This window comes from Gorilla gorilla, chromosome 7 (genome assembly GCF_029281585.2).
Source record: "Gorilla gorilla gorilla isolate KB3781 chromosome 7, NHGRI_mGorGor1-v2.1_pri, whole genome shotgun sequence".
Classification (NCBI taxonomy): domain Eukaryota; kingdom Metazoa; phylum Chordata; class Mammalia; order Primates; family Hominidae; genus Gorilla; species Gorilla gorilla.
Window position 1 is genome coordinate 22,577,828 of NC_073231.2, and position 25,126 is coordinate 22,602,953.

General features: G+C 39.6%; 1 protein-coding gene across 1 annotated transcript; it reads left to right on the plus strand.

The window, feature by feature from the left end:
- Window positions 1-3,191: 3,191 nt before the first annotated feature.
- On the plus strand, window positions 3,192-18,706 carry NAT2 (N-acetyltransferase 2). Its single transcript, XM_004046719.5, has 2 exons — window positions 3,192-3,277; window positions 17,485-18,706. Exon 2 carries the CDS (start codon window positions 17,491-17,493, stop codon window positions 18,361-18,363), a length of 873 nt encoding a protein of 290 aa, XP_004046767.3. The 5' UTR covers window positions 3,192-3,277; window positions 17,485-17,490; the 3' UTR covers window positions 18,364-18,706.
- The last annotated feature ends 6,420 nt before the right edge of the window (window positions 18,707-25,126 follow it).

Sequence of the window (25,126 nt, forward strand, 5' to 3'; positions counted from 1 at the left end):
CTCCAGTATTCACGGTGAGAACTTGGTGGGCATCCTGGAGGTAAAACACAAAAGTGTGAAGACCCCCTGAGACTGAGCACCCAAGAGTTTTAAACTGTCAAGCTTGTCTACACTGAGTCTCAACAATTCATGAATTATTACATGTTTGTATGTTGCTAAAAATACTGGCTTCATCTGTGGTCCTCTGAACCTGGGCTTTAGTTTCTAGGATTGAGAATAAATTGTGATTATCTGTCTTTAGTTCTCTGTCTCTTTTCAGGACAGCACTTTGCTCTGTGACTTCAATTGTATCATGGATCTGAGAAGATTTATTTTCAGTTTGTTTAGTTTTCTCATTGATGAGAAGGTGGGAGGGATTATCCCAAACTTTACTTGTTGAAGTGAAAACCAGAAGTTATGCTAAATGTTAAAGTAGATAATAAGCAAAAAAAAAAAAAAAAAAAAAAAAAAAAAAATTAGCTTGGATATAGAGCCCTTCTTCAGAGAAGATCAGGAAAGGAAGAACATTTATTTCTCTGCAAAAATATAAGTTTTGTTGTTAGCAAGGAAACAGTCAATTATCAAACTTTAGAATCTTGACATAAAAGTGAGTTAGCACATGTGAGAATCTGTAAACTAGACATAACTAACTCTAATGCTTTTCTTTAAAGACACAAACAACATGCTTTCTACGTGTATAAGTCACAGTGAAGAAGGAGCTTTTCTTTATGGTATCACTATTGTTGCCCAGCCCATCTCTGTATCTCTTACTTGTATGGTGAGGAAGTACTCAGTGACAGCTCAGGTATTCCCCAATTCTGCTCTTCTTCCACATAAAAAACTTTGATGAAGTCAAATTTTGGCTTGAAGGTCTTGATGACTACCCTGTGGGAGGCTGTAGGGTATTGTCAAGCTCTCTGACATCTCAAACTCCCAGCCTCAGGTGTTTCTTCCCTTGGACACCAGGATCCTTGCCTCTGGTCTTACTCTCCCTTAGTCACAAGTCTCCTCATCTCATAGTTTCCCATGACAGTTCTTGCTGGACATCCTCAAGGATCTCTGTCAAACTGACAATAATTAGAGGCAATCTCAGAATTACACACGTGCCAATCTGGATTGTAACATTTTAATTCCAGGTGTCAAGTTTCCAACAATCAAGGAGAAAAATGACCATAATCCATTGACAATTTCTCTCCCATACTCGGTCAAAAATGGTCCAGATCACAGTCCTACATGCTGGAATTATTTCCTCTGCTTCTGTCTCACCCCACCTTGGCCAAAGATTTTCTAGCAAGATCTGAATTTTAATCCATCTCTCTTCGCCTGTGTGTCCTGACTAATTTGGCAGAAGGAATTCTTTCTTAAAACCTTGCCATTTAATTCACAAATGGAAATGTGAAGGGTCAATAGGTATGTGAAGAACCTATTCACTCGTATTCACTGGGAATCAGAGAAGTGAAAATGAAAAGAACACTGAGCTATCCTCTTAGATACACAAAACTGTCAAACATTTGAAGGTGGCTAACACCAAGTGTCAATCAGGATATGAGGAAAGTAGGAATTCTTCTACACAAGAGGACAGAAATCTGGCAGTGCCAAAAGAAAAAGTACATCTATGATCTGCCCCTCCGCAGATCCCATTCCTAATACATATATCCTAGCAAGTTCTGCTAATCTGCAGAGGATGTCTAGAAACGCATTCATCACATCAGTGTTTATAATAACCAGGAGTAGGAGGCAATCAAATGTCCTTCACAAGTGGAACTGGTAAGTTAAAGAGACTTAGGTTGGGTTTCTCTAAAACCAGGCCCCAAGACAAAGATTTGTATTCCAGTGGCTTATTTTGATTTAGGAGATGATTTAAGAAATCACCAGTGTGGGAGTATAACAGTGAACCCAGGACACCTTGAGAATCAATAAAAAGGTGCATTGTTGGCAGGTTGCCTGCAAAGAAAGGGAGCATAATCCCAGTAGACAACACCAGGAGGCAGTTTCGTACATGCCTAAGAGTAATCCCACCTTAGCATATAGAACACAAGGATATTTAGTCTCCAGTTCCCATCATGTGGGCTGAGTGGTGGTCCCAGGTGCTTTAATTTGTAGTCCATCTGCCCAAGCACAGGCCAAAAGAAAGCCTTCCCACAGAGAGTCCCGAGTTCATGTGGCAGCATGCCAGAGGTATGTACTGGAACAGTAGGTGCTAAAGGCAACAATTACATCATGAAAACTGCATATCTCACTCATACGTGGAATCTAAAAATAATTGAGCTCATAGAAGTTAAGAGTAGAATAGTTAGAGTAGTAGAAAGTTAAGAGTTGTTACTGGAGAGAAAACAGGGTATGGAAGCTAGAAAAAAAGCTAGAAGGAAGGATTTTGAATGTTCTCGTGACAAAGCGATGATAAATATTTGAGGTGACAGACATGCTAATTACCATGATTTGATCTTTACACAATGTCTGCATGTATCAGAACATCACACTCTACCAAATAAATATATACAATTGTTATGTGTCAAAAAACATTATATACAGTGTTTATATTTTCTATTAATATTAATGTAAATAAAAATTTACACAAATCTTTTCATTAAATATGGTGTGGATAATTATATTATCTGATGATACCCATGCCACAGGCTAGGAGAAATAAAAATTTACATTAATGTTAATGTCAATTAAAAAAGGAGAAACAAAGACATATGATACATGTGACACTTATACCACATGCATAGAGTTATTTCAGACACATTGTATGTTACCTTTGGGTAGAGAAGTGAATGAGAGTGAGGATGAGAGATGAAAAGAGGCAGAAGAAAAAGAGAGGCCTTATAGGAATTGATGAAAGTGTGCCATAAACTGAGAGTATGACTAAAACCTTTCATCTTCCTCTTCTGCCGCTTCTAAGTTATTGGTTCTGCTGTTCCTTGACCTGTCTCAAGCTCTCACCTTCTATATCACACATGGGAAGTCTGGCATCAGACTTCCAGAGAGCAAGAACTAGGTGAAATACAAGGGCACAGCTCTCCTAGCCTGTGGCATGGGTATCATCAGATAATATAATTATCCACACCATTTTTAATGAAAAGATTTGCGTAAGAGATTCACAGAGGCAACCTGAGGCCCTGCAACTACATTTCCCAGAGATCCCTGAGGTGATCCTAACTAGACTCTGGGGTCAGGGTGATATGGAATTCCAGTGAGATCACTTCCCTTGCAGACTTTGGAAGGGAGAGCACTTTATTACAGACCTTGGAAGCAAGAGGATTGCATTCAGCCTAGTTCCTGGTTGCTGGCCAAAGTAAGTAGAACTTTGTAAGTAATTTGCAGTGTATTTTGAAAGTCGGGTATAAATCAAAAATAAAATCAAGTCCCCCTACTGAGCAAATGGATCCCCTCTTGTCCTAGGCGACCCCAGAGAAACCTGGAAAACTAAATTCCAGGCCATAATGGAAAGGGAGGTCAGACACGCCTCATTATACACACTCCCTTTTGGAGTTCAGGCACAACTGACCAGCATTAACATTGAAACAGTGATCATAAGACTGTCAAAATGGACTGTTTGTGGGAATAAGATACCAAATTCCAATCTGACTCTGGTTTAGCATCACATGACAATAGCAGACCCTGAAGGAAATCAATATATTTAACCCCCAAAATATATTTCTTTGACACATATTGAAATGGTCTTGCAAAACCATCTTTTATGGGGAAATTTGCTGGTTTCTGGCTCTGCTCTGATTGAGGAGAGATTAAATGAGAGTCTGACACCTTAAAAATCTGAAAAGAGATATTTACCATCTGTTTTCTCTAAGGCTGCTAGCTGGAGGTTTCATCTACATGACATAAACCATGGTTCCCACAAGCCCTTTTAACTCAAGCATTTAATTGTACTGACCACAGTCTTTAGACAAAACTTAACTCTTCCAACAAATTGCCAATCACAAAATCTTTGAATCCACCTTTGTCCTGTAAGCTCTCCTACTTCCATATGTCTGATTTTCAGGCAGAGCCAATGTATACCTTATGTGGGGGCCATAGGCTGTTGGCCCCCTAAAGCTTCACTAGAAGTCACTGACATGTGACAGGTTGATTAATAGGGGAAAGGGAGTACAAATTTATTTAATGTATATACATGGTCTATTAGCCAGGACCCTTTAGAGGGCCAGAACTAATAGGATAGATGTATACATAAAGGGGAGTTTATTAAGGAGTAGTGAGTCACACGATCACAAGGTGACGTCCTACAATAGGCCGTCTGCAAGCTGAGGAGCAAAGAAGCCAGTCCGAGTCCCAAAACCTCAAAAGTAGGGAAGCCGACAGTGCAAGCCTTCAGTCTGTGGTCAAAGGTCCAAGAGTCCAAAGGCTGAAGAACTTGGAGTTTGATGTTTGAGGGCAGGAAGCATCCAGCACAGGAGAAAGATCTAGTAGGCTGGGAGACTAAGCCAGTCTAGTCTTTCCACATTCTTCTGCCTACTTTCATTCTGGCTGTGCTGGCAGCTGATTAGATGGTGCCCACCCGGATTGAGGGTGGGCCTCGCTTTCCCAGTCCACTGACTCAAATGTTAATTTCCTTTGGCAACACCCTCACAGACACACCCAGGAACAATACTTTGAATCCTTCAATCCAGTCAAGTTGACACTCAGTATTAACCACCACACTTGGGAAACTTGAGAATGAAGACCCAACTTCCCAATAAGTTACAGAAACTCATGTATTATTCCGAGGCCACAGTAAAGAGTGGAGACTCAAAGCATGGCCAGAAACAGGTAAATTAGTTTTAGTGGCAACACAGGTTAAGAGAGAGAGGAAGGAAGAAGCTCGGCTAGCAAAGGTGGCCTTGTTATGTAGACGAACCTTTTCTCAGAAGCAATAGATAGTAAATGTTTCTATCCAGATCTTTAAAGGTGTCAGACTCTCAATCGCTCTGGATCCTGGGAAAGGCTTAGAAACAGGAGAGGACATGGCTGCATTAATGGACATTGTCCACAGACACGAATTTTCCTCAGTTAAGACAGTTTTGCAATGCCACTTCTGCTTGTTGGCCAGTGGAAACCATTTTTAAATATGTCAAAGAAATATATTTGAGGGTAAAATATTTTGATTTTCTTCAGTCCCCACTTTGAAATTTAAAACAAGTTTCACATACTAAAAGCCAAGGTAATAGCTTTGGGGAGATTTAAGTTAGAGGTGTTTAGATAGACAGTCATAGCAGTGGAAAAACACATTTGGGATAAATATAAATGAGCAAATTTAAATATATCATTCCATATTTTCTTTAGGCAGTCCCTTGGTTTTGAGGCGAGATCAGTTCAGTTAAATATCTACGTCCCATTCCAGGAGGTGGGACTGCAAATGGTTTAGGCCTCTAGATGTAATGTAGGCAATCAGATTTCTAGTAGGAGGCATTTCTATAGAAACAGAAAAAAATAAATAAATAAATGTTACTATCTGGAGTAGTCTATATATCTAGAAAAGCTAGTCTATAGCTTTTTCTCTGAGGCATCTTCATATTGCAGTGGCAATGTCCCAGATTTCCCTGGAAGTTCAAACCAGGTGTTCAACTGAACTTTCTGAGAAGGCCTCACATCAGCAGATATGCATGAAGGTTGTTTATAAGTTACTGTTATTTTCTCCTGATACCTTCAGTTTGCAACACTTTAAGAAAACCCCAGTTTTAATTTCTAGTGAATTCAAGTAAGAAAAATGGGAGAAAACGTTGAAAATGTTACTTTGTAGACTTGTAGCCAGAAAAAAATTCAGGATTTGGTCTAACTTGTAAAAAAATAATAAAAACTGAAAAAACAATGGGCAAGGCTAGAAGATACTAACAGATATACTATAGTTTTTGAAACATAATATTTCTGCTTCCAGTTCTTCAATTTTATGAAAGACATAGTTTCATGCACATCCGTGTGAAGAGACCACCAAACAGACTCTGTGTGAGCAACATGGCTATTTATTTCACCTGGGTGCAGGCGGGCTGAGTCCTAAAAGAGAGTCAGCGAAGGGAGATAAGGGTGGGGCAGTTTTATAGGATTTGGATAGATAAAGGAAAAGTAGAGTCAAAGGGGGGTTGTTCTCTGGCAGGCAGAGTGGGGGGTCACAAGGTGCTCAGTAGGGGAGCTATTGAGCCAGGATGAGCCAGGAGAAGGAATTTCACAAGACAGTGTCATCAGTTAAGGCAGGATTTCACTTCTTTTGTGGTGGAGTGTCATCAGTTAAGGCAGGAACCGGCCATCTGGATGTGTATGTGTAGGTCACAGGGGATATGCTGGCTTAGCTTGGGCTCAGAGGCCTGACATTCCTGTCTTCTTATATTAATAAGAAAAATAAAATGAAATAGTGGTAAAGTGTTGGGATGGTGAAAATTTTGGGGGGTGGTATGGAAAGATAATGGGCGATGTTTCTCAGGGCTGCTTCAAGCGGGATTAGGGGTGGCGTGGGAACCTAGAGTGGGAGAGATTAAGCTGAAGGAAGATTTTGTGGTAAGGGGTGATATTGTGGGGTTGTTAGAAGAAACATTTGTCATGTAGAATTATTGGTGATGGCCTGGATATGGTTTTGTATGAATTGAAAAACTAAATGGAATAAGAGAAGGAGAAAAACACGTATAAAAGGTCTAAGAATTGGGAGGACCCAGGACATCTGATCAGAGAGTGCCTAAGGAGATTCAGCATAGCCCTGGCAGCAAAGATTATTTATTTACTTCAAGAGTTAAGAGTGGCAGTTTGGGGATAGCACCAGGAGCTATCAGCTGTGATGGCTTGGAGAAACAGTGTAAACCGGCCGTGTAAACAAGAGTAGGGCATGTATGAGTAGTTGAGAACGGTGAAAAGGAGTATGACTAGACAGAAGATAGTAGGGATGATAAGTTTTTTGGGGGCAGTCTAAGTTGGTCTGGTATCTGAAATGAGACTGGGGCCTAATAAAAAGGAGCGTCTATACAGGAGCTCAAATGGGCTGTACCCTGTAGCATTCTGAGGACAGGTCTGACTTCTGAGAAGGGAAAGTGGTAAAAGTATTGTCCAGTCCTTTTTAAGTTGGTGGCTGAGCTTGGTGAGGTGTGTTTTTAAAAGACCATTAGTCTGTTCTACTTTTCGTGAAGACTGAGGACTGTAAGGGATATAAAGGTTTCACTGAATACTAAGAGCCTGAAAAAATGCTTGGCTGATTTGACTAATAGAGGCTGGTCTGCTATCAGACTGTATAGAGGTGGGAAGGCCAAACTGAGGAATTATGTCTGGCAGAAGGGAAGAAATGACTACGGTGGCCTTGTCAGACCCTGTAGGAAAGGCCTTTACTTATTCAGTGAAAGTGTCTACTTAGACTAAGAGGTATTTTAGTTTCCTGACTCGGGGCATGTTGAATAAAGCTAATCTGCCAGTCTTGGGTGGGGGCAAATCCCTGAGCTTGATGTGTAGGGAAGGGAGGGGGCCTGAATAATCCCTGAGGAGTAGTAGAATAGCAGATGGAACACTGAGAAGTTATTTCCTTGAGGATAGATTTCCACGATGGAAAGGAAATGAGAGGTTCTAAGAGGCGGGCTAGTAGCTTGTATTATAGCATAGCCTGCCTTTGCTGGTGTGTGGCGATTAGTCCTGGTGGAACTGCTATCAATAAACTAAGTGTGATCAGGGTGAGAAACAGGGAAGAAGGAAATGTGGGGAAATGGGGTGAACATCAGGTGGATCAGAGAGATGAAGGAGCCGGAGAGCAGAAAGTATATGCATCAGGTGTAAGGAAGAAAATAGATTTTGGAAATTATGAGAGCTGTAGACAGTAAGTTGAGCATAGTTTGTGACTTAAGGGCCTCTGAAAGTATTAGGGTGGCAGCAGCCACTGCACGGAGACATCATGGCCAGCAGAAAACAGTAAGGTCAAGTTGTTTGGACAAAAAGGCTACAGGATGTGATCCTGGTCCTTGTGTAAGAATTCTGACTGCACAGCCCTGCACTTCGGCTGTGTTTAATGAAAAAGGTTGGGATGAGTCAGGGAGAGCTCGGGTGGGGGCAGTCTTTAAAGCTGTCTTCAAGGAATGGAAAAAGGAGTGGGGAAAGGATTTAGGATCTATGGGGTCAACTACGTTTCTTTTTGTGAGTTTATATAATGGTTTTGTTAGGATGGCAAAACCAGGTATCTAAAGTCGAAAGTATCTTAACTATGCCTAGGATGTAGAAGGTGTTGGGGTTTGAGAGATCCGTCAGACACGATCTGCAGGGAGAGCAAGTATGTTTTTATAACAATTACGCCGAGAAAGGTAACAGATGAGGAAGAAATTTCGGCTTGACTGAAGTAATGGGGGATGTCTATGAAGCCTTCTGGCAGTACAGCTTATGTAATTTGCTGAGCCTGATGGGTGTCAGGGTCAGTCCAAGTGAAAGCAAAGAGAGGCTGGGATGAAGGGTGCAAAGGAATAGTAAAGAAAGCATGTTTGAGATCTAGAACAGAATAATGGGTTGTAGAGGGAGGTATTGAGGATAGGCGAATATATGGGTTTGGCACCATGGGGTGGATAGGCAAAACAATTTAGTTGATAAGGCACAGATCCTGAACTAACTTGTAAGGCTTGTCTGGTTCTAGGACAGGTAAAATGGGGGAATTGTAAGGAGACTTTATAGGCTTTAAAAGGCCATGCTGTAGCAGGCAAGTGATAACAGGCTTTAATCCTTTTAAAGCATGCTGTGGGATGGGATCTTGGCATTGAGCGGGGTAAGGGTGATTAGGTTTTAATGAGATAGTAAGGGGTGCGTGATCGGTCGCCAAGGAGGGAGTAGAGGTGTCTTATACTTGTGGGTTAAGGTGTGGGGATACAAGAGGAGGATGCAAAGGAGGCTTTGGATTGGGAAGAAGGGCGGCAATGAGATGTAGCTGTAGTCCAGGAATAGTCAGGGAAGTAGATAATTTAGTTAAAGTGTCTCAGCCTAATAAGGGAACTGGGCAGGTGGGGATAACTAAAAAGGAGTGCTTAAAAGAGTATTGTCTAAGTTGGCACTAGAGTTGGGGAGTTTTAAGAGGTTTAGAAGCCTGGCCGTCAATACCCACAACAGTTATGGAGGCAAGGGAAACAGGCCTTTGAAAAGAAGGTAATGTGGAGCAGGTAGCCTCTGTATTGACTAAGAAGGGGACGGACTTACCTTCCACTGTGAGAGTTACTTAGAGTGTCTGTGATGGTCCTGTAGGCTTCCGAGGTGATCTGGCAGTGTCAGTCTTCAGCTGCTAAGCTGAGAAGATCTGGGAAGGAGTCAGTCAGAGAGCCTTGGGCCAGAGTTTCAGGGGCTCTGGGAGTGGCTGCCAAGTGAGTTGAACAGTCCAATTTCCACTGGGGTCCTACACAGATGAGACGCGGCTTAGGAGGAATCCTGGGCTGCAGGCATTCCTTGGCCTGGTGGTCAGATTTCTGGCACTTGTAGCAAGCTCCTGGGGGAGGAGGTTCTGGAGGAATGCCTGGCCACTGCGGTTCTGGCGTTTGGAAGTTCTTGTGTGCTGGAGATGTGGCTGGGGTTTGTCTCACAGTGGAGGCAAGGAATTGCAACTTTTTTCTATTACGGTACACCTTGAAGGCGAGGTTAATTAAATCCTGTTGTGGGGTTTGAGGGCCAGAATTTAATTTTTGGAGTTTTATTTAACGTCAGGAGCAGATTGGGTAATAAAATGTATATTGAGAATAAGACGGCCTTTTGACCTTTTAGGGTCTAGGGCTGTAAAGCATCTCAGGGTTGCTGCCGAACGAGCCATGAACTGGGCTGGGTTTTTTATATTTGATGAAAAAGAGTCTAAACGCTAACTGATTTGGGAGAGGTTGGATAAAGAAAAAGGAGCATTAACCTTGACTATGCCTTTAGCTCCAGCCACCTTCTTAAAAGGAAATTGCTGGGCAGGTGGGGGAGGGCTAGTCACGGAACAAAACTGTAAGCCAGACTGGGTGTTAGGAGGGGAGGTGGTAAAAGGATTATAGGGTGGAGGAGCAGAGGCTGAGAAAGAATCGGGACCTAGCTTGGCCTGGCGATGAGGGGAGAGGTCAGATGGGTCTGTAGAAAAGGAAGATTAGAAAGACTTAGTGATGCTTGGGGTTGGGACTGAGTGGACAGGCAGGAGGGAAAGAATGAAGATTTGGGAGTAGTTGCATTGGGAACAGCGACTAGGGAGGGACTGATGTGTAAAAGAGTGCCTGGATGTCAGGCACCTCAGACTATTTTCGTATTTTTCGACAAAAATTATTTAGGTCTTGTCGGATGGAGAAATCGAAAGTGCCGTTTTCTGGCAATTTAGAACTACTGTTGAGTTTGTATTGGGGTCAAGCGGCATTGTAGAAGAAAATAAGGCATTTAGGTTTTAGGTCAGGTGAGAGTTGAAGAGGTTTTATGTTCTTAAGAACACAGGCTAAGGGAGAAGAAGGAGGAATGGAGGGTGGAAGGTTGCCTATAGTGAAGGAGGCAAGTTTAAAGAAAAGGGAGAGTAGAGACACGGAGGGAAGCAGTTCAGGGGTTCTTACCTTCCAGAAAAGTGGGAAAGGGGTCAGGCCACAGAGATACGAGGTCAGGGTGCAGAAATAAGGGATCAGGGTGCAGAGATAGAAGAGGTTAGGGCATGGAAGTAAGGGATCGGGGCACAGAGATATGAGGTTGGGGCACAGAAATAAGGGATCAGGGTGCAGAGATATAAGAGGTTGGGGCATGGAAATAAGGGATTGGGGCACAGAGATACGAGGTTGGAGTACTTGCCCCTCCCCTAGAAAAGCAGGACTTGCCGCTAAGGGTGAAGGAGAAGGGGTTGGGGGTTTCTTGCCCCCCAGAAAGGCGGAAAAGGGGTAGAGACATGGAGAGAAGGGGTTGGGGTACTTGCCCCTCCCCTAGAAAAGCAGGACTTGCCGCTAAGAGTGAAGGAGAAGGGGTTGGGGGTTTCTTGCCCCCCAGAAAGGTCGAGAAGGGATAGAGACACAGAGAGAAGGGGTTGGGGTACTTGCCCCTCCCCCAGAAAAGTGGGACTTGCCGCTAAGGGTGAAGGACCAAGGCAGCTGTCCCTGCATGGTCTGACACCTCTGAAATGTGGCTGAATAATCAGAGAGGTGTCCCTGCAATAATTAAACACCAAGGGAAGGCCGCCTTCCCAGTCCGTGACTGGCGCCAGAGTTTTGGGTCCATGAATAAAACGTCTCTCCTTTGTCTCTACCAGAAAATGAAAGGAACTGAAATTAAAAGAAGGGAGAGATTGAAGTGTGGCCCAAGATTGAAAGGAGAAAGAGGTTGAGGGATAGCGAGGGAGGTTGGAGAGGACAGTAAAAAGAGGCTGCTTACCGGATTTGAAATTGGTGAGATGTCTCTTGGGCTGGTTGATCTGAGGACCTGAGGTCATAGGTGGATCTTTCTCATGGAGCAAAGAGCAGGAGGACAGGGGATTGATCACCCAAAGGAGGTCCCCTGATCCGAGTCATGGCACCAAATTTCATGCATGTCTGTGTGAAGAGACCACCAAACAGGCTTTGTGTGAGCAACATGGCTGTTTATTTCACCTGGGTGCAGGCAGGCTGAGTCCGAAAAGAGAGTCAGCGAAGGGAGATAAGGGTGGGGCCGTTTTATAGGACTTGGGTAGATAAAGGAAAATTACAGTCAAAGGGGGGTTGTTCTCTGGTGGGCAGAGTGGTGGTCACAAGGTGCTCAGTAGGGGAGCTTTTGAGCCAGGATGAGCCAGGAGAAGGAATTTCACAAGACAATGTCATCAGTTAAGGCAGGAACAGGCCATTTTCCCTTCTTTTGTGGTGGAATGTCATCAGTTAAGGCAGGAACTGGCCATCTGGATGTGTACATGCAGGTCACAGGGGATATGATGGCTTAGCTTAGGCTCAGAGGCCTGACACACAGTAGAACTGATTTATTTGCAAAATAAGTTTTGTTACTATACTTGGTCTGATTATTTGCATAAAGTGCAGCAAGAATAATTATTTACTATATAGGCTCCTTTTTAAAAAATGGCTTTGCTGGAACATTCTTTTTTATAAAGAATCTCATATTAGACCTCTTAAAAGCATCCTGAGCCCAACCAAGGATTTATCTGTTTCTATGAGATACCTGTATGAATTAAGTGAATTCTCTCTCAAGGTCCCAAAATAACTTGGGGTTCCTGGGCCTGTCAGAATGTGACCTTCTTTTACCCATTACAGGCCAGAAACCTGTAAAGGAACCTGTAAAGGAACTGCATAGACAAGCTGTGAGGCCAGTTTTATCCACAGGGCTATTATCAGCTTTATCAAGTCCCAATATCAATTTCTTAAAAATAGGGCATTCCAGTCAAATCCTTGATTTTTGTCTCCACTTGTGGCCTGTTACAAAACAAAATAGATTCTAACTGAATTTATGCAAATAATTATATTCCCATAAATTAGCAATAATCACTAAGAGTTTCCAAATTTCAGAGAAATCAGGCAGATAGAAGGAAATATGCTTCAAATTTTGCTCACAAGAGTATACTTTACACAAATATTAAAAGCTGTAAATGTCTAAAAAGAAAAAAATTTTGACTCTGAAAAACAAAAGTGGCAATGTTTCAACAAAACCCATAAAAAGATTATTTCAGTCTTCTATTATTTCAGTCCATGCAATTAACTCCTATTCTGTTAGATATTGGGTGAGCAATCTTCATGAACATATTAGTTCTCCATGAGAGTCCTGGGAGTTTTTTTTCTCTATACAAGTGGCACAATCTCCAAAGTTATCATAAAGCTTCATTCAAAAGCACCCCTTAGAGTCCTATAGCTAATTGCAAACCACCTTTTTAAAAGCACCAAAGTAGAACAACTGTCAATGACAGAAGTCTTAGGACAGCCATGGTCAAGGACACACTTAACAAGGAAATTTGGTTATTTCTGTGGCATATAACAATTTAACATAATAATTATAAATACTAATAACATATATAAAGGCATCAGAATGATAGGAATATCACGCAATGTTGAAAAACATACTAGTAACAGGTTTAATATAAATGTAGACCAAATAAAGTTGAACACCATTTCGTATTTGACAATGTTTCCTATATGATTTTAACATGCCAAATACACCGAATATGTCTGTTTTTGGCTTCAGGGGACTTAATATCAAAAAAGATAATGAGGTCAACAAGACTGAATTTAGAATTTGATTTTGGAAAGTTTGATTTTCTTCAGTGCCCACTTTGAGACTTAAAACAAGTTTCACATATTAAAAGCCAAGGTAATAGCTTTGGAGAGATTTGGGTTACGGGTATTTAGATAGAGACAGATATTGCGGTGGAAAAACAAATTACAATCACCAAACAGGTCATTGTAAAGTAAGTCATTCATTTAGGCAAAGTGATAACTCAAAGATTTCAAAAAGTAAAAACCTTCACTCTTTGAGAGAGAGGACTCACTTTCACAAACAATAAGACCTAATAAAGACAGTGTGAGGCCAACTAAATTTGTCTCTCTTCCCCAACCCATCTTTTTTTTTTTTTTTTTGCAGTTTTCTCGAAAGGTAAGCAAAAATCTTTCACTATCTCTTAATATTAAAAGAAAATCTTATTCAAAGGAAATCTAAATTTTACTATTGCATAGCTTATTATTAATGCTAAAGTTAACATTAATAAAATCTTACAAACAAATCTATTTAATTAGTTGTAACATAAGGTAGAGATTTTTATAAATCTTTTACAACATTTTATAATTTTCCATAAAAGAGCAGATTAGTATTCTAATAAAACCCTGATATTTTGACATAAGGGCCTAGATTCTGGCCCTGAATTAGTATGCTTTTTATTTTAAGGTTTAATTTATGCAAAAACTAAATAATCCCTTTCAACTTTTAGCCAGCTGGCTTATATATAGAATTCCTTTTACAAGATCAATGATCAGTCTTTCATAAACCTTTAGTTTTGTCCACATTTTTAACTTAAAACAATCTTTAAAATCTAAACAATTTTTTTTTTGTTTTTTTGAGACTGAGTCTCACTCTGTCAGCCAGGCTGGAGTGCCTGCCTCCAGGGTTCAAGTGATTCTCCTGCCTCAGCCTCCTGAGTAGCTGGGATTACAGCTGTGCATGACCACACCCGCCTAATTTTTGTATTTTTAGTAGAGACGGGGTTTCACCACATTGGTCAGGCTGGTCTCGAACCCCTGACCTTGTGATCTGCCCACCTTGGCTTCCCAAAGTGCTGGGATGACAGGCATGAACCAATGCACCCAGCCTGTAATTTTTTTTAATAAATAAGACTAGCTTAATATTATTCGTTTCATAAAAACAGCTAAATCCTGAGCTATCTGTAAAAAAAATACGTTTAACATTAAGGTTTATACTTGGGTGAATGCCTGATATTCACAGGCTATAAAATAGTTAGCAAGGAAATAACTTTAAATGTGACTAGTTTTGTCTAATGTCTCAGTTCTCAAAGCAATCTAGGTAAACTGCTAACAATGAATAAATTGAACAAATATAAATGGGATGGATAAATGCTTGTTGGTTAATTTTTATGTAATTTAAAATCTTAAGCTTATTTTGGATTAAAGAACAGCTACTCATTAATAGTTTGGCTCATTTCCAATTAAGTAGAGATATGGAGAAACATGCCTAAAAATTATAGAGTGATTTCATCTATAAAGTACTGATACCTGATATGCAGTTTAGGATTTCATGTTTCCTAGATTTAAGGTCACTAAAAATAAAAATTCCACTTAATATATAATTCTGTTTATAAAGTCTGTCAAAGACATGTTTTTGATGAAAAAAGAAAATAACATAAGACAAATAGAAAAATGTATTCTCATTAAAAAGAAAATCACTTTTGTCTAATTCAAAGGTTATTTATAAAACAAAGTAAAAAGGAACCTGTAAATAGGGGAAAGAGATGTAAAGAAAGTTATAGATATAAAGATGTATTTGTGATAAGAGAGATTAAAAAGAAAAGAGAATTATTTTGTATGATAAATAATTTTATATTTTTTTCTGAAGTAAGATGACTGGTAATCTAAGAAAGAGGGAAATTTAGGATACAATGGAAAGTCCAGTCATGTTGGAAGTGGCATGTGTATAATCAAATTCATAAAAGAAATTTTGTTTGTGGTTATGTTGGCTTTAATTAAAATTGAATTATTTATAGTTGTCTTTCTGGAAACTGAGCTTTGACCAAAAAAAACACAATACAAAACCAAAACATTGGTTAGAGCAATAAGGGTTTCTTAAAGTATTGATTTGCTCTTCATTAAATTCCAAGAAGTTTTAATGTTTAATGCTATTTTTTTCTTTTTGAAACTTCTCAGATATCTCAGAAGTTCAACTTCTGGTGTATCCTGCTGCTTTTAGCCTTTTCTTCATTTGAGAATAGCTGAGATGTTAACTCTCTCTTTCAACTTTTTGTTGGCTCTGGCAAATTTTTTTTTCTTCAGGTCTAAATCTGTTGCTATAGCCTGATGCTGAAGTGTTTCATCTTAAAGCTTCAAAAAAAGCAATGTTTTCTTCCATTATAACTTAATTCTGTGCTGTTGGCTTTTCTTCCTATGAGTAAGGGCCAGAAACCCTCTGAAGGATTACTGAAAAATCAACTCACAAAAGAAAGATCAGTTGAAGAGAAGGCATGCAGATTTGTTTGGAGTGTGTATGCTGGAGTCTTCAGAATAAAGACCCAAACACACAGGGGAAATTGTCCTTTTTATGCTTAGGTGCGACAAGGTATGGGCACATATAAAAATATGATTGAGGCAAAAGGCATAACCTAATGCCAATAGACTGGGGAAACCCAGCAAGACCTGTCTGTCTAGATTCCTCTTGACCTCTCTGAGCATGTACTCCTTCTTTCTGGGTATAGGGATCTTATGACCTACAATCCAACAAGGTAAGTTGGATAATTTCTTTATGGCTAATTCATACACAGAAAGGGAGAGGGCAAATTAGAGTAATATTTTTAGGCTTTGTGGCTGGTTTTGAGAAAAAGGAGTTCTGATTTCTAGGTTCTGCCTTGGGGAAAGAGATTCTAGTTTGTATGGCCAGCTTTGAGGGATATTGGGACTGAGAGATAGGAGGCCAGGAGAAGGCCAAAGAAAAACTGACTTCTGAAGCTTTTACCTTGGGGCACTGTCTTCTGAGCTACAACGTGTATTTAAAGTCTTCGACGAAACCATGAAACTTCCTATGCTGTTACTAAGAGTCACGTATTCCCCTGCTCAAGTTACTAGTAAATTCTTTGTTAGTATTGTTCTTCAGTGGGTTCTCCCCAGTAGCTTTGGGTTGATATCCTCCCAGCTTCTAGCCTTGCAGCATAATACATGTACTTAGATTTCAGCAAAAATGCCTCAATAGAGTTTCACTGATCTACTTAGGTCACATGCCACCCATCAGCCAAGCTTTGGTCCTAGAGCTGTTGTGTTTGAAGTGGTCCCACATAGTTTATGTGACAGCCCATAGAGCTCAATATGGGCAGCCTATTGTCCACACAGTAGCTAGACAGATCACTTTGATTAGGCAAACACTGTTCCGCTTATAACCCTTCTCTCATCCTGTCTCACTTTGATTTCTCATCTCGTTTAGAATAGAAGCCAAAATATAAGCATTGGCTCCAAGGCCACTGTTACTTGTCAGATCTCATCTCAACCCATTCCCCTTCTCACTGACTGTGCTCCTGTCACCCTGGCTTCCTGGATGTTTCCTGAACACTCGGGATAGGTTCCAGCTAAGGATCCTGGTATTTTCTGTTCCACTGCATGGAACAATCCTCCTCACACATATCCACAGAACTTATTCTCTAGCATCCTTAAAGTCTTAGTGAGCCTTTCTTTAACCACCTTGTTTGAAATCAGTGCTCTCCCTGTGCACCCACTAACCCCTCTTTTTGTTTTCACCAGGCACTTACCACAATCTAACAGACTGCATGTTTTATCCATTTATTCAGTTTCCTATTTGTGTCCCTTCAACTCCCATTAAAATATAAGATTTTTGAGGGCAAGCAAGTACTAGAACAATAGGAAACACATCAAGAGTATTCTGTAAACTATTTCTTGAATCAATCAGTGAATGAGTGAGTTAATCAATATATTTTTTGAGTGAGGAGCTTTGTGTTAGGTACAGCTAAATGGGAAATCAAGTGGGTCATGTACCATGAATACCATATACTCTATTGTATAATTCTCCTGCTTATATCAGAAACTGTTTATAAGCCTATTATAATTGATACCAATTGGAATCTCTTTTTTTTCATCACCAAGAAAACCACAAACAAGTTGTTTACCATTTGGCTCCTTATTTAATCTGGATTTCCAACTCCTCATGCTTAAAAGACGGAAGATACAATAATACTTTCCTTACAGGGTTCTGAGACTACTAAGAGAACTTATGCATGTAAAAGGGATTCATGCAGTAGAAATACTAACAAAAGAATTACTATGACAGGTACTTATAACCATTGTGTTTTTACGTATTTAAAATACGTTATACCTATAATTAGTCATATGAGGAAATCAAGTGCTAAAATATGATATGTTTTTATGTTTTGTTTTTCTTGCTTAGGGGATCATGGACATTGAAGCATATTTTGAAAGAATTGGCTATAAGAACTCTAGGAACAAATTGGACTTGGAAACATTAACTGACATTCTTGAGCACCAGATCCGAGCTGTTCCCTTTGAGAACCTTAACATGCATTGTGGGCAAGCCATGGAGTTGGGCTTAGAGGCTATTTTTGATCACATTGTAAGAAGAAACCTGGGTGGGTGGTGTCTCCAGGTCAATCAACTTCTGTACTGGGCTCTGACCACAATCGGTTTTCAGACCACAATGTTAGGAGGGTATTTTTACATCCCTCCAGCTAACAAATACAGCACTGGCATGGTTCACCTTCTCCTGCAGGTGACCATTGACGGCAGGAATTACATTGTCGATGCTGGGTCTGGAAGCTCCTCCCAGATGTGGCAGCCTCTAGAGTTAATTTCTGGGAAGGATCAGCCTCAGGTACCTTGCATTTTCCGCTTGACAGAAGAGAGAGGAATCTGGTACCTGGACCAAATCAGGAGAGAGCAGTATATTCCAAACAAAGAATTTCTTAATTCTCATCTCCTGCCAAAGAAGAAACACCAAAAAATATACTTCTTTACGCTTGAACCTCGAACAATTGAAGATTTTGAGTCTATGAATACATACCTGCAGACGTCTCCAACATCTTCGTTTATAACCACATCACTTTGTTCCTTGCAGACCCCAGAAGGGGTTTACTGTTTGGTGGGCTTCATCCTCACCTATAGAAAATTCAATTATAAAGACAATACAGATCTGGTCGAGTTTAAAACTCTGACTGAGGAAGAGGTTGAAGAAGTGCTGAAAAATATATTTAAGATTTCCTTGGGGAGAAAGCTCGTGCCCAAACCTGGTGATGGATCCCTTACTATTTAGAATAAGGAACAAAATAAACCCCTTGTGTATGTATCACCCAACTCACTAATTATCAACTTATGTGCTATCAGATATCCTCTCTACCCTCACGTTATTTTGAAGAAAATCCTAAACATCAAATACTTTCATCCATAAAAACGTCAGCATTTATTAAAAAACAATAACTTTTTAAAGAAACATAAGGACACATTTTCAAATTAATAAAAATAAAGGCATTTTAAGGATGGCCTGTGATTATCTTGGGAAGCAGAGTGATTCATGCTAGAAAACAGTTAATATTGATTTATTGTTGAATTCATAGTAAATTTTTACTGGTAAATGAATAAAGAATATTGTGGAAAAACTCATTGTCTCTAAAGTTTATGAAAACATTGTTGGCTAATATATTGTGAATCAAAGTTTTTCTTTAGACGACTTAGGATATTATGGGGCTAGGCATTTTTTCCTCAATAGAGTCTTCCTCTCATCCTCTTTCTTGTCTCCTAGTTACATTCTTTTACTTCCATCCATACTTTGCCACAAGAGAAGGAACATGAGCTTTATTGTGTAGATCTGATTTGAAATCCTGTGGACACGGGGTGAATTACTTTTAAAATCTGTGGCTCTGATTCCTCAAAGATAAAATGCAAATAATATTTATATAATTCACTGCCAGATATAAATTTTCAAAACTATTTGTTATATGGATGAATAACATCATTAATATTTTGGTTGCTGGGCCAGCATTTGCCAAAAGTTCTCCTTCCATTTTGCTTTATTTTCCTGTAACTTGAAATTCTGGTCCTACTGTCATCTGCCTGCTTCTTCCTTAATTAAATATTGATAGGATATCAGATGTCTCGGATCTGAGAGTGTGCCTTGTGATTCAAAATCTGAATCTTTACTTATCCATAACTCAGATTTTCTGTTTGTAAATTCCAGTATCAGGGCTATAGTTTAAACTGCAGATTTGTTCTTAACACTATTCTCCCTCTTCGACTTGTGATGACTATAATAATCTTAAGAGAAAAGCAGACATTAGAATGAATAAATATTCATTAGGAGAATAAATTACATTGAAGCATCAGTATTTTAGGCAGCAGTGTAATAGTTGGGAGATACTGGTGAGTGTAGATATCCTAGGAAGAGGTGGATAGGAGATCTGGCCTCAGTGGGAAGGACAAATGAAAGACATATAGCAGTATTTGAGAGCTTGTCATCTTTCTTACCTATTAGCCTTGTTCAGCTCTCCTGCTATCTTGTTGCAATGCCAGGTCACCACTGGTGCTCCTAGGCAGACCCAATTTTCTCACATTCTGAGCAAGATCACATCACAGGAGGATGTGGTGGCAAAAAACAAAAATGAAAACAAAACAATCAAACAAAAAACCAGATAAAAATGTGGCTCAAGTATGATGATACAGTTGTATACAAATGAATCAAGTAAATTATATTGCACAACGAGTATCCTGAAACCCAATTCAGTTGTTTTGTTCTTGATTATATATAGTACATACTGGAAAAAGCAAAAATATGTTCAGAGAGATTCAGAAATACACAATTTCGCTTCTAGGTTGAAGCCTTCTGCCCTTATTATGCAATGTTACCTTTTCTCTAATGAAATCTAAATGAGTGAAGAAGAATCTCGCCAATTGATTTGGCCAGAGATTTTAAGGTGCCTCTTAATTCTTTGTGTTTGTCCAAACCCATGTCTCTGTTTTTGGTGGCCCCCTGGAGAGTAGGATGTGGCATATCTTGGTAGAACTCTGAGATAAGTAAGGTAGAAACCAAACCTTCTAGACATAACTGTGAAGGTAGGGTGTTGGATGTATATTCCAGTTCTTCTATTTTCAAGGTGAAGCTGAGTGTGTGTGTTTATCTGCCACTCTCTCTGCTGAAAGCCAGGGAGATTATATGGGGCAAGTACCCGTACTGGTGTTCAGGTGGCAGCCTCTGATCCTAGGGAGATACCTATTGGAAGTAAGCCTATGTCATATCTACCTATTTGTTTTTTGTGGCCTAGGGACATTCAGGAATGGAAAGCCCCACTGATTCCCAGAGCTAGGTCATTAAGAAGACAGTGCCTTTGGTGGGAGCTATATACGTTGTGGCTCTTGGTGTGTGAACTAACTCCTTCAAGGTAAATGAATAGGCCTAGATTTATTGCTGGGGTGAGCTGGAAGAAAGGCTCAGGAAGTGCCAAGCTGTGGATCAGATTACTGGAGGGCTGCTATTTGCTCACCAATGCAAATTTATTAGAAGCAAGCTTGTCAAATAGTCATGGAAAGAATGCACAGGAAAATCCTTCTGGAGGGAAAAATGGGAGCTGTGAATTCCAGAATTTTTTCTGCACCGCACCCAGAGGATGTAGCCCCTGGAAGTACTTAGATGCCCATTGAAAACCACCTCTTTGTCCTATAATCTAGAGAGACTCACATGTGCCTTCTTCCGTTCTTTGAGCTAGAAGGTATTTAGGATTCAGTTAATCGTGGTTGCTATAAAAGTTGCAGCACCTAATGTATGGCATAAATAAATCCTTTCTGGGAAGAAACACAGAGCTGCATTTTTAGAGTTCCTTCTCCACACTCCTCCCATAGTATGAAGTCTGTGGAAGTGCATGCAGGCTCATATAAAACTGCCTTTTCTGTGGCCTAGAGAGACTTGCATACACCTAGTCCCCTCTACCCCAGAGTTGGGAGGTTTAGGATGCAGTCCTAAGAGTGGAAAGAGTGGACAAACTCTTTTCAGGTAGGATTAATAGACCTGCAATTATCACTGGGGTTAGGGGAGAAAGCACAGGAAGAGCCAACGTCCTTCTCAGGCTGCTAGTGGGATATTTGTCTCCTTTCTCCCCAATGCATGTTGGAAACCAGGCCACCAAGTAGCCACTGGAACAGTGTGCCATAAACCCATTCCAGGAAGTGACAGACAGCTGCATTTTAAAGCCCCTTCTGTACATTGCTCCTGGGGGATAAGGCTCCTGGAAATGCTTATGCACCTGTATAAAATCACCTTTTTCCTGTGGTCTAGAGAGACTTGCATATGTCTAGTTCCCTCTACTTCAAGAGGTAGGAGGTTGAGGATGTAGTCTTAGGTGGAAGCTGTAATAGTGGGATGCTCATCATGTGGACAAACTCTAGGAGGAATCAGTAGACACAGAATTATAGCTGACTAGATTGGGAGAGGCAGTTGTCCCATCTAACATACAGAAACTAACACAGAAAGTCAAAGAAAATGATGAAACAGAGATATATATTCCAATTAAAAAACAAAATAAATCCCCGAAACTGTACCCCAGTGATGTGGAGATATGCAATTTACCTGACAGGGAATTTAGAATAAAGGTCATAAAGATGCTCTCTGATCAGGTGACCAATGTAGGAACAAAACTGCGAATTTCAACAAAGAGATTTTTAAAAAGTTTTTAAAACACCAGACAGAAATTATAGAACTGAAAAATACTCTGACTAAAAAATCTAATAGAGATATTCAACAGCAGGCTACATCAAACAGAAGAAAGAATCAGGGAACTCAAAGACAGGTCATTGAAAGTTATCAAGTTTCTGTTTCAAGAACCAGAAATACCATTTGACACAGCAATCCCATTACTGGGTATATACACAAAGGAATATAAATCATTCTGCTCTAACGACACATGCATGGGTATGTTCACTGCAGCACTATTCGCAATAGCAAAGACATGGAATCAACCTGAATGCCCAACAATGATACACTGGATAAAGAAAATGTGGTACGTATACACCATGGAATACTATGCAGCTATAAGAAAGAATGAGATCATGTCCTTTGCAGAAACATGGATGAAGCTGGAGGCCATTATCCTTAGCAAACCAATGCAGAAACAGAAAACCAAATACCACATGTTCTTACTTGTAAGTGGGAGCTAAATGATGAGAACACATGGACACATAGAGGGGAACAACTCACACTGGGGTCTACTGGAGGGTGAAGAGTAAGAGGAGAGAGAGAAGCAGAAAAAATAAATAATGTGTACTAGGCTTACTACCTGCGTGACAAAGTAATCTGCAAAACAAACCCCCATGACACGAGTTTATCTATATAACAAACTTGCACATGTACCCCTGAACTTAAAATAAAAGTTAAATTTAAAAAATAAGATTAATATCTGCATATAAATCTTTGTTTACAGCTTGTTATATACTGAATTATGTCTGCTCCCCCAACATTCATATGTTAAAGCCCAAAGTTATTGTGTTTGGAAATAGGGCTTTTAGGAGATATTTAAGGTTAAATAAGGTTATAAACGTGGAGTCTTAATCTGATAGGATTGGTGGCTTTATAAGAAAAAGAAGAGATTGCTCTCTCCCCAGTGCAGGTACCAAGGAAAGGCCATGTGAGAACATAGCAGGAAGGCAGCCATCTGTAACCTAAGGAGAGAGATCTGTCAAAGAACAAAACTACAACAAATGTAAAGATCTCAATTGGCTTTACTTGTGATTCTGGAATCAGGCAACACTCCATTTCATAAAACAGAATTAGTGCTCCAATGAGCTGAGCAAAAGGGGTTGTTAGTTTTATAGACAGAGAAGGACAGAACAAAGCAGAAATAACGAATGGAAAGTAGATTGGTCAAATTTACTTTCCTTTTAAGGCAGAAAAATAGAACAATAACTATTCAAGTAATCTTAAGGTTACTTCAGGTTAAGGGTTAAAACAGAAGGAATTTTATCATCATGCTTATTGAAGATTCAAACTGGCCTGTTTGAGAAATTGGCTGTTATCTCTTTCTATCTTTTATTTTAAGAGGCTGCCTCAGATACCATGCTGGTGGAAGAAGGGGAGTGCCACCTTTCTACAGCTAGGTGGACATAAATATCCAAGTTCCCCATTCAATCTCCTCGCCATTCAAGGCAAGGTGCCTTGTTACTGCTCAGTGGAGATGAAAATTTCTGATTTCTCAGAAGGTCAGGTAACAACTTAGTTTTAGTTTAGTGATGTTGATCCTCAGCCTGAGTGACTCCATTGTGATTTTTAGTCTGGTCTGTTGGGGTTTGGTGTAGGATCTTAGTCCAAACCAACTGTCTCCTATAATTTTTAATTTAACAGCCCTCGCCAGGTAGTGACTCTGCTGGCACATTGATTTGGACTTTTTAGCCTCCACAACACTGAGAAAATAAGTCTCTGTTGTTTAAGTCAAAAAAAAAAAAAAAAAGGAAAAATGTCACCCAGTTTGAGGAGCAAAAATAGAAAATAGTGAAGCCATTTTAAGAGACTAATGGAATACCATCAACCGACCATCATATGCATTATTGACGTTCCAGAAAAATACAGAAAGTAACATTAAGCCAGAAACTTCTCAAGCTTTTAGAAGGAAACAGAAATCCTGATTTAGTAAGCTCAAAGATGCCAAGTAAGATTAATACACTGAGAAACATCATAATCAAATTGTCAAAAGTTAAAGAAAAACAAGAGTTTTGAAAGCAGCAAGAAAAAAGCAAATTGTTATGTACAAAGGAATCCCAATGACATTATCAACAAATTTTTCAGCAGAAACCTTGTAGGCCAAAAAGGAGTAAGGTGACATTTTCAAAACTTTGCAGGGGCGGGGTGGAGGCGGGTAGGGGGTGGGAATCCAATTAAGAATACTCTACCTAACAATCCTGTCTTTCAAAAATGAAGGGTGAAAAAGACTGACAAACAAAGGCTTAGTTTATCACCACTAGACATGCATTGTAAAAATTCCAAAGGGAGTTCTTTAAGATGGAGGAAGGGGATGCTAATTAGTAGCATGAAAGTATAAAGCTTACTGATCAAAGGAAGAACATTTTCAAATCCAAGACACTCTAATACCGTAATGGCAATGGGTAGGTCAATTTAGTATATGTTAAAATGATTTACTATATGCTATACCTTTAACCTTTATTGTTTTAACATATACTAAATTGACCTACTCATTGCCTAGGGTTAAAGGTTAAAGGTATAAACTTTAAACTTAGTATAAAGATTAAAACTCAAAACTATTAAAAATGACTAAAGCTGCAATAATTTGAGATATGAATTATGAAAAGATGTAAATTGTGACATCAAAAGTATAAAATGGGAAGAGGAGTAAAAGTATAGAGTTTGTGTATGTGGAGAGATAGAATGCTTTATGTCATGGCTTTATGTCAGAGCATGTGATCAATCTTAAAGAATGTTCCATGTGCAGATGAGAAGAATGTATATTCTTTGTGTTTGTTGGCCAGGGTATTCTGTAGATATCTATTAGTTCCATTTAGTCAATTATAGTTTAAGTCCAGAAGAAAGTTAAAACCGTCAAAAGTTAAAAACAAAAAAATAGTCTTGAAAGCAGCAAGAGAAATGCAAACTGTAATGTACAATGGAACCCCAATGACATTATCAACAGATCTTTCAGCAGAGCCCTTGTAGGCCAGAAAGGAGTAAGATGATATATTCTAGACCTTGTGGGAAAAGGCCAGCTAAGAATAATGTAACTATATTAAATAAGAACCAAACAGAACTGCTGGAATTGAAATATTCACTACAGGAATTCCAAAATACAGTCGAAGGTTTTTTAAGTAGACTGGACAAGAGGGAGAAAAACACTAAACCTATGACTTATCAGCATTTCTAGCAGAGGCTAAGAAAATGCTACCTGGAAAACATATTTGAGGGTGTAATTCAGGAAAATTTTTCCAATCTTGCTAGAGAGGTAGACATGCAGATACAAGAAATTTAGAGAACTCCTATGAGATACTATACAAGATGACCATCTGCAAGGCACATAGTTATCAGAGTATCT